This window comes from Medicago sativa, chromosome 8 (assembly GCF_051527215.1).
Source record: "Medicago sativa cultivar Bolivia chromosome 8, Bolivia_mono, whole genome shotgun sequence".
In the NCBI taxonomy this organism is placed as follows: Eukaryota; Viridiplantae; Streptophyta; class Magnoliopsida; order Fabales; family Fabaceae; genus Medicago; species Medicago sativa.
The window spans coordinates 39,361,427-39,371,833 of NC_140756.1; the positions used below are offsets into that span (position 1 = coordinate 39,361,427).

Consider the following 10,407-nt stretch of genomic DNA (forward strand, 5'->3'; position numbering starts at 1 on the left):
AACAAAAACAGCCATGTTATATGACCTTTTGTTGGTATACATATTTGTGATAAACACCATAAAAGTATTTTACCATATGCCACAATCAAATCATCATAAGTGCTTACACCTCTCTAAAAATCATCATAAGTATTTATGTGCATTTGTGAACTTGGTGAATTACATGTTTGGTGACATTTGGTGAATATGTGAAGATGTTGAATGTGTACTTGTATGACTATTATGCTTGTATGATCGAAGTGTGATAATGATGCCGAAAATCATGTGATTTTAATTATGTTGTCTTACTTTCGTTTGATAATACTTTAATTGTGAAATGTGAACTAACCCCAGTTATCGTTTGGTTGAACGCTTACCTTATTCTTATGAATGGATAAATGGCGTGCATGATTAATTGCTTTGCTTGGTGAGTATGCTGGAGACTAGCTTTGGATCTACCTCATATTTTGCTTTCAGAGTCTTAGTGTGTCGGGCTCTAATTAGGATGTCTGTCTATTATTTACATTTTATGACTTGTTGAGATTTTTATCACTCAGTATGTTGAGGTGTCAGATTTATTTTGGAGATATATTATGATCATGTGGCACGCCTACTTGGAGATTTTTATTTATCTGTTGATGAGATGTTATCTTATTATTCTGCTGTGATGATTTTGAAAAATTATTTATGCATGTTTGCACTTATAGAATAAATAGCATCTAAATCCTTTGCATGATTTGTATTATTTGCTTGATTTATCGTTTTAAGGGTTTAAGGTGTTACAATAAGAAACAGTTTAAATTTAGGGTTGTGATGACGGAGCATCATATGATATTTTTGGCTTTGTTTTTAGTACTTTTCTATGCATTTGAAGACAAATAAGGCGAGGGTTAGAGGAGTTGTCAATGGTTTGAGGAACATATTGTATTGTTTTCACTCGAGTCGTTGTAATTTACTTTTATACTAAATCATGCAACTTTATAGGTGTTTTGAGTTTTTTGTAGTGAGATATCATGTAATTCGGAAAACCAAGACCATAAATTGTCATTATTAATATTTATTGATTTTGAATGTTTGAATCATTATTTTGGTACGTTTCAAACAATTGCAGTATTATACTTATGCATATACTCGCTCCATTCCTTTTCTTTTGATGTTTTAAAACATAAACTATATTCCAAAACTTTTGATGTTTTAGAATTTTTAATACTTTTTATCCAATTTTACCCTTATTGAAAAACACACTTTGAAAATTGGAAGTTTAAATAATAAATGCAATTTGTGTGGTGAGTTTCAATAATTAAGGAGATTAGAATTTTGAGAAAAAATAAATAAGGAGTAAGTAAGGGTATTTTAGTATAAACCATACAATTATTCCTATAATTTAATGATTCCTTAATGTTTGTGCAATCACCTAAAACATCAAAAGAAAAGGAATGGAGGGAGTATATCTTAATAAAAATATCATTTAAATCTTGACAAAAAAATAAAGAGCATTTAAGTCCTCAAAAAACATTTCAATGAGTGTAAAAATTAAGCATTTGAATATTATTTTGCAAATTACTTCAATAAAAAAAAATCGTTGTGCACAATTATTTTAATGTAGAAAATATAACAACATACTATACCTTAAAAAAAATCGTTGTGCACAATTATTTTAACGATTTTTTTTGGTACAAATTATTATTTTTATTTAAGTAATGTGCAAAACAATATTCAAATGCTTAATTTTTACATCGATTTAAATGCTATTCTTATTAAGATATATATGCATAAGTATAATACTGCAATTGTTTGAAACGTACCAAAATAATGATTCAAACATTCAAAATCAATAAATATTAATAATGACAATTTATGGTTTTTGTCAAAAAAAAAAAAAACAGGTTTGAGGTTTCCTCGGCAGTTAACTGCAGAAGTTTCCTCGGCAGTTAACTGCAGCCGGTTCCATAATTCGGCAGTTAACTGCCGAGGGGGCATTTGGGTAAATTATTAGTGTTTCTCAGCCAAACTAAATGTGTCTTCAACAATTTTCGTAGAAGTGATTCTGGACTATGAAAAAGCTGAAACAAACAAGCACTTTATCAATTTGAACGTAATATTGTTTATTGTTTTTAACAAAAATAAAACAAAATATTTCCTTGTAATATTAATTTTTGGAAAATTTCTATTTTTAACTTGCTTAACTAGTGTCGGAAGCACCGGATAACTGTTTAACACGACCCTTATTTTTTTAATTTATTTTCTTAACCTAATTGCAAACGGTAGGCAGGCAGGCAGGCATATATTGAGATAGAACAATCATCAGTATCTTCACACCGTAGCCATTGAAAATGTTCATAGTGAAGAAGAGATAACAACAGCAACAATAACAAACTCTCTCGTCTCTCTCTGTGCTCCTCTCTATTCTTTCTCCTTATTATAATAACAATGGCAACAAAACTAGTACCCAGTTTAGTTCATCCTTTGAAATCAAGGTTTTTCGGTAATTCTCTTTTAACCAAACAATCTTTTCACCTTTATGGAGTTCAACCAAAACTTTCATATTCTTCTTCTTCTAAGATAAGCATGAGTCTCAAAGCTGGTATTGTTGGTCTTCCTAATGTTGGCAAATCTACCCTCTTCAATGCCGTCGTAAGTCACTCTCTCCCTTTTTCGTTTACATGACCCGTAGCACCGACACTTCTGATTAAAAGTGTCAGACATGTGAAATGTCTACATTTAATTATGTCATTCTCTTCTTCAAGTACTACTGATGCTTACGTGTTAGTGTCCACGTGTTTCGGTGTCTAAGTATTAATCCTAAACGCTATATTTTCTTTGATGGGTGCGTGTTTGAGAAAATGACTTTTAGAATAAGGCTATGTTTAGCATAGCCAAAGCGCTAGTTTATAGCGTATAAGTTCGTATGATTAAAGTGTATGATTAACACGAAGTTAATTTTAGATATGTAGAATTGATTTTGACTTGTTTGAATGTTCTTAGTAGAAATGATTTTTCCTGCATAAATGATTTTAACATGAAGCATAAATTTGTAGCATTTGCTTCTTGATTTAATTTTAGCCTTGGATTTATTGTTCAATCCACTTTAAATAAATGTATGCAAATATAAAATCACTTCAATTCAACTGAATTTGGCCACAATCAATTTTACAAAACCATTCGTTCAAAATCAATTTTAGTCATGGTTGAACTAAACTCACAAAGTAGAGTTTATATAGTGTATCATTTTCCTCTCATTTTTACCCTCACTTTTAATTGAAAAAAATTAACTTTCAATTAAAAATATCCTTTAATATCGTTTTATATTTACCAGTTAGTTCCATTGTTCGTTTTATCAAACATTTGAAATTTGATTTGCTAGCTTATCTGCTATCAGTTAGCTTATCTGTTATAAGTTCATCTGCTACTAGCTTATAACAAGGCTTTATTTTATTATTCGTCTGCTCTGTGATCGAGTCTTTTTGATGGTTTTTCATTATCCAATGAGCTTTTATTATTGTTCTCTATTATGCTTTTTTATACAAAATATTGTCCAATAGTGGCAACAGTAGTAGTGCTTTGAACAAACCAGTATTTTCAGTGATTGACAACACTGATTATATTATGAAATATAAACATGAGTGAACTTCTTATAGTCATTGACACTTACATTTTAAAATGGTCCCTGTTTATATGAATGGCGAATTGGCGATGTGTTAGGACTTTGAATAAATGGGAAGATTGTAGACCAGTAACTAGTTAAGTCAGTTAGTATTTAGTTTTGTTTGTTAGGCTTGTTCTTTCTGTTTTTGTTGCTTCTACGGATTATAAATAGGACGTGTTTTGCTAAGGGGAAGGGAGGAAATCATTTTGTGAAATTTTTGAACTAGAGAAGGCTTTAGTGTGAAAGGAGAAGGGTCTTCTGGGGTAACCTTGTGTGCAAGGTTATCTTCTTGTTTATTGCTATCGTTTGCATTCAATAGATAATACCAGAAAGATGTTCTAACTCCTAACACGATGTTACCTAAGAGTTAAAACTACAATACTTTTCACCACTGCTTGAAGACACAATTTCGTTGTTGTCACTGTCAGAATATAAGTATTAAATCATTTTATTAGAATATATAGTCAACTGTACTTTGTGGTGAGCTACTGGTTAAGCTTGAAGTTAGCTGCTGATTACTAGGCTGTGAGTTTGCTTGAAATGAGATTTGATATTTATGGTTTTTGTCACGGCTTACATGTATATTTTTTTTTGTGCTAAAAGGATAGTCCACCTAGAATCAATAATTAAATCTCGTCTAGGAAATAGCCGTTGAGAAAAATCACTCTTGTTGGTTACTTTTTCAAAAATAAGGAATTATTATTTTAGCATTATCCTTGCAATAACTTCATATGCCTTTGTGCAATAAAGAAAGTAAGAAACATCGATTTCTGTTCTATATTTTGGCTGATTGTTGTATCGATGTTTTGCATGCATATAGCCCTTGTTCTGAATGCTATAATAACATATCAAATATATCGAATTTTGACAAATAGTGATCTCACATGTTTAGGTTGAAAACGGAAAGGCTCAAGCTGCCAATTTCCCTTTTTGTACAATAGAGCCAAATGTAGGGATTGTTGCTGTTCCAGATTCTCGTCTCCAAGTGCTCTCCGATCTCAGTAAATCCCAACGAATGGTTCCAGCATCCATAGAGTTTGTAGATATTGCTGGTCTTGTAAAGGGTGCAAGTCAAGGCGAGGTTTACTTAATTTCTCTTCTTGTTTATGTTTTCTGTCAACTGACACTTATTTATCTTATTTTTTTATAACTTTATTGTTGTAGAAAGTTACATATGTATTGTTTTGATTGCTATCTTACTTCAACTGTTACAGGGACTCGGCAATAAGTTTTTATCACATATTCGTGAGGTGGACTCCATACTTCAGGTGTTTATCTATCATCATTTCCTTGTCATCAGTTTACTTTCATCTTCTATTCTTTTCATATTGTATCTTCCTTTTCTATATACTAGAGGATTGTTTTGATCGACTTATAATTAATTTGAGCTTATTTACTTGCATAAGCACTTGTGAGTTTGTTTGGGAGATCTTACGGAAACTACTTAATTCCATAAGCTCTCCAGATTAGCTTATAAAAACAGCTTGTAGCTTATATGAAAACAGTTTGATTTCATTTTATCTTATTATAGAAAAAGCTTATGCATAAGCACTTATATGATAAGTGCTTACGTAAGTTGTTTATCCAAACAAAGCCTAGATCAGTAGTAGATATGCACATATTGCTTAACAAAACTTGGAGTTAGGTAAATACTGCATGTGATAAAAAAATGCTTTTGTAATCATTTTCTGATTATAACAATGCCATGGGTCGATGATTATCACCTTAGGTTGTACGATGTTTTGATGATAATGACATTATTCACGTGAACGGGAAAGTTGATCCCAAGTCTGATATTGACGTTATCAACTTGGAGCTTGTTTTCACAGACTTAGACCAGGTCAGCTTACTAACTGTCACTCTACACAATTTTACTGCCTTTATATCCTTTGAATCTGTTATTATCATTCCAAATGTTTGTGGCAGCGCATTTATGACTTCAATGATATATGTCATGATTGTATAAATTTACTTGGATGAAATTATTGTATCACTTTCCTTTCTCTTCACTGTGAAGACTACTTTTGGGTTTTTGCGGCAAAATTGACTATCAAATCAAACTAAGATATTCCTCGTTTGAAGAAATGCAGATTGAGAAAAGACTGGATAAACTAAAAAAGGGCAAGACAAAGGATTCACAATCTAAAGTCAAGGTTACAATCTTTAATTTTTATTACCCATCACTGCTTCTTGAATTTGTTGGTTGAAAAATACCATGTTACTTGATTTTGAAAATTTTGTTTGTAGGAAGAGGCAGAAAAGTCTGCATTGGAAAAAATTCGTGTAGCACTCTTGGATGGAAAACCTGCACGATCTGTGTCATTGACGGATTTTGAAAGGGAATCTGTAAAACAACTTTGCTTGCTCACCATGAAACCCATTATATATGTGGCAAATGTTGCGGAGTCCGATCTAGCTGATGCTTCAAACAATGATTACGTTACGGGTGTCAAGAATGTTGCATCTGAGTTGCAGTCTGGAATTGTAACAATTTCAGCGCAGGTATACAGCTTCGATACGCAACTTTTGAGTTATATTCTCTAATATAAATAAATATGTTGCCATTGTCTGTTTTTTAGTAACACTTGGGGCTAGGGGTAATCCGTGAGTGTATACCCTATTACATGTGGCTGGCGCCCTCTGGAATATTCTTTTTCTTCCTCCTTGCATAAAACCTCGACTCCTTTGATCCATTGTCTAGATTTGACCTGTGTATCAGTGTTAGATAAATGAAAATGTTACCATAGTTCTGTTTCAAGTTACTGTTAATTTTAGTATCGCTATCTTCCTAGTCCTCTGCATCTTGGTATTTTTAAATGGTTTGACCTTTTCTGTTCAATGAGTTCTTCTTTCTCTTCTAGTTTTACAAATATCATATGGGCAATTTCAACTTTCCATGAATTTTCAGTAGGGAATTTGTGCAATGTCAACTTTTGCTTTATCTATCACTTGATAGATCATGAAATCTCTCGATTGAAACAGCAATCGTTGACATTCTTGTTATCATCGCCACAGAGAATCGAGTAAGATGTGTTTATTTGTCTATGCAGGTTGAGGCAGAGCTTTCTGAACTAGCGCTTGAGGAAAGACAAGAATATTTGAAATCTCTTGGTGTTAGTGAAAGTGGTCTTGGGAACCTAATTAGAGCAACATATGATCTTTTGGGGCTGCGAACTTATTTTACTTCCGGTGAGAAGGTAAGAGAAAATCTTGAAATTTTTTAGAGAGCATTACAGTTTAGAGTATCCTGTTTTATAAAGCACTGGCACAGATACGAACACAATATTAACATTGACCCCAGTAATAAATTGAGAAAATTCAATAATTAAATATAAGCTATAACCACATGCGTCGGTGTTGTGTCAGACAGTGACATGTGTCAGATAGCTACACGTGGTGGACACCGGACACACCTTCAATGTGAAGTCTCCTTGTTAGATAGCCCATGTTAAACACGAATACGGTGATAAATATCATTATATGGAAACTAGAACCTCTTGATTAGTTATTCCATAGTAGTTAATATTTTTGTACCTAACTAGTAAAATAAATGTTCCCCAAGACATCCTAGATTTTAACTTCTGTATTTCATCTCCAAAACTAATGTTGTTTTTCTAATGTATCCACAGGAGACAAAGGCATGGACAATACTTGCAGGTTAATTTTTTCTCTGTTTGCACAAAACTTAAATATGTGACTTGATTTCATCCTTTTCTGAATATCATTTTCAAATAATTGGAGATATTGATATTTAAACAGATTGTTAAATTTAAATTGGAGTTTCCTTTATCCTTAGGTTTTGATATCTCTGAATACCTTTTTTCCTCGTGTTGACAAATGGTTCTGGTTAGATTACATTGTGCTCTTTTAATGCATGTTTGATTGCCCTTTTTAATGATGTAATCCGACTGATTGACCAAACAGAATCGATAATAACGTAAGAATTTGAATTGAATTTCTTTTCTAAATTTTAAGTCTCTGTTGTACTAGGAATGACTGCACCTCAAGCTGCTGGAGTTATTCATTCTGACTTTGAGAAGGGTTTCATCCGAGCAGAGACGGTAAGCATCATGGATACATTTTTGAACTCCTATTTATTATACATTAATAATAGTGCTTGACTTGGCATAGCAAGTAATAGTGCATGACTTGGCATAGCAAGTAATAGCGCATGACTTGGCATAGCAAGTATTGTAATAATCTAAAACAAACAAAGGTGGAAGTGATTTTGGTATTCAATATTCTAGAATAGCCGACCCCACTTAGTGGGATAAGGCTTGGTGGTGGTTGTTGTAATATTCTAGAATATGCAGGGGATGAAGAGTTATAGGTTTATGTTCAGAGTTTATACTCTATGTTGTAGACTTGAAAGTGAGCCAGGGCAATCTGGTTTTCAGTACTACTTTTGAATAAATGCATTGCATTTAATAGATCTTGTATTAATAATATATAAGTAGGCTTAAATATGCAAATGGTCCCTGAAAATATTTGCAGGGAACATTTGCATATTTAAGACAAAAGAAAATTGACGGAGCTTCGAATTTAGAAAAGACGGTAGAATTTCGTGCTAGTTGGCTCAGACATATGTGGAAGGAGGGTTAACTAGACCGCATGTAGTCTAATAGTTTGAGTTAGACCAAGAAAAAGGTATAGGCCATTGAGAGAAATGGAAGCGAATGGTCTATCTTTGAACTGAATACATGATAGGAAATTTTAGTATTGTCTGGTTGGTGTAGCCATGTCTACTTAGTTGGTTAAAGCTTGGCTGTTTGTTGCTATATCCTAGAACTGGCTTTGTTTACTAATCATTCTGACTCATGTACTGGGATATATAAAATATGAAAGCTAGTCTTGATGGATTTGGGAAATTGAATCAAGTAAGATCTTTAAAATGTCTCTATTTTCTATTAGGTGGCTTATGACGACTTTGTTGCTGCTGGTTCACTTGGTGCAGCACGAGAAAAAGGACTCGTAAGTTTCTCATTTCATTTCCCTCCCAATAAACTAGGCTGCCTTTTTATTTTCATTTATATAACTTGGCTGTTATTGATTTCTATAAATGCGATTTGATGATCGCTCATTGTGTTTCATGTAATTGAACATCCACCATTTCCCTGTCCCCTGCCGGACTTGGTTCAAACTTGTAAACAGGAGAATATTTTCTATTTCCGTAAAACATTAGCTAAATTTACCTAAATATGTTTTTTGCAGTTGCGATCTGAAGGTAAAGACTACATTGTACAAGAAGGAGACGTAATGTTGTTTCGATTCAATGTATAATCGAACTTACCACTCCCAGATGGGAATCAGTGGAAATGTTGAGATATAATTTATGACCAAGATCAGGAAAATTTTCAGCCAATTGCTCGTTATAGTTTTCAAAAGCATTGTTTTTGTTTGTGATAAATTTGAGGATGCTCCAAGCTAGGAGTCGATGGATTGAGACATATATACTACAGATCAGAAATTTTTCAGCCAATTGCTAGTTAAACTTCAGAGAGGCATTGTTTTGATTCAACTTTTTTTTTTTTCTTCCATATTGTAATACATTAAATTTGCTTGACAATTTATTGATATATCAACATCAATGACAAATATCTCTTCCTTACTTGGCCTAAAATTCTGAAGTATGATAAAAAGTCTGCGCAAGGTATATACATACCATGTTCTTGTTCACTACACTCTAGGTGAAAACTGTAAACACAAGGTCTATCTTCACGAATCTTGTTTTTTCATTTGGTTTCATCATTAAGTATGCATAATTTAGTCTGGATTGAGCATTAGTGAGTTATACATAATTCATAGCTTTAAGAAAATTTCTGAAATATTTTGAAATTCTGGCACACGTTGGACAAATGTCCTACCTAATGTCCTGTACAATAGGTTCGACAATACTGATGTCCTAGATAACAGGTATGACAATGTATCACAATAAACAATAAATAGAAATCACAATAAAGGATACAAGAGGTTTGGTAACCTAGTTTGGTGCAACGTCACTTACATTTGGAGGCATCCATGCCAAGAAAAGAAATCCACTCTCAATAGTATTAGTTGCTATTCTTATGTGAAGAAACCTTGTTCACTACCTTTTCACCTAATCACTACCGGAGAATTTCTATCTAAGACTCACCCTAGATATGAGATTACATCTCACTTTCTCTCAACCACAACCAAGTGATTGACTCAATCACAAATACAATCAAATAAGGAGAACACCTCCAATACAAAGACCAACTTTTGTCAGATGCACTAAAGTGGTATACAAATTACAATCATACAACTCAGCTAAACAAACTAGCTCTATGCATCAAGATGATACATAGAGAGGTGTACAAATAGCAAATAACAAAGCACAAGACACGAAACCCTAAAGATTCTTTCTTTAAATGACGACTTCGATCAATCTTCACAAGGGTTTGAGTCTTCCTTATATAGCCTGAGAATGCATGGGCTTTTTCTTCAATCAGGCTAAACATACCAGCTGACCAAAACGTATATACGATCAAAATCATATAGAAGAAAAATATATTATTACCAAATATGTTTATGACATTTAATTCAAAAACACGACATGGCAAAAGAGACATGAGTAGGCTTCTAAGAACACACGCATCTTGGAGCACAAGCTACATGAATCAAATCTTCAAACAAATCTTCTATGATCTCACACGAAAATACAATCTTCCAAGAATGTGAAACAAAGTATTTCACCTTAAGCTAAGATGTCGTACTTACAAGTCTATGACATTTAGTACAACATCTTACTAGAACTTCTTGTT

General features: G+C 32.9%; 1 protein-coding gene across 1 annotated transcript; it reads left to right on the plus strand.

Annotated features, from left to right (window-relative positions):
* Window positions 1–2,294: 2,294 nt before the first annotated feature.
* On the plus strand, window positions 2,295–9,231 carry LOC146899018 (GTP-binding protein-like protein). The gene is made up of 11 exons (XM_085731808.1): window positions 2,295–2,613; window positions 4,518–4,706; window positions 4,840–4,893; window positions 5,355–5,465; window positions 5,716–5,778; window positions 5,873–6,127; window positions 6,676–6,822; window positions 7,255–7,282; window positions 7,616–7,686; window positions 8,537–8,596; window positions 8,837–9,231. Exons 1-11 carry the CDS (start codon window positions 2,410–2,412, stop codon window positions 8,903–8,905), a joined length of 1,251 nt encoding a protein of 416 aa, XP_085587934.1. The 5' UTR covers window positions 2,295–2,409; the 3' UTR covers window positions 8,906–9,231.
* Window positions 9,232–10,407: the final 1,176 nt, after the last annotated feature.

Excerpts from the sequence above, each read along its gene's own strand:
- LOC146899018 (XM_085731808.1), top strand. The coding sequence starts at position 2,410 with ATGGCAACAAAACTAGTACCCAGTTTAGTTCATCCTTTGAAATCAAGG. Across the intron at positions 6,128-6,675 it reads TTGTAACAATTTCAGCGCAG|GTTGAGGCAGAGCTTTCTGA; the intron begins GTATACAGCTTC and ends TTGTCTATGCAG. Across the intron at positions 6,823-7,254 it reads ATTTTACTTCCGGTGAGAAG|GAGACAAAGGCATGGACAAT; the intron begins GTAAGAGAAAAT and ends ATGTATCCACAG.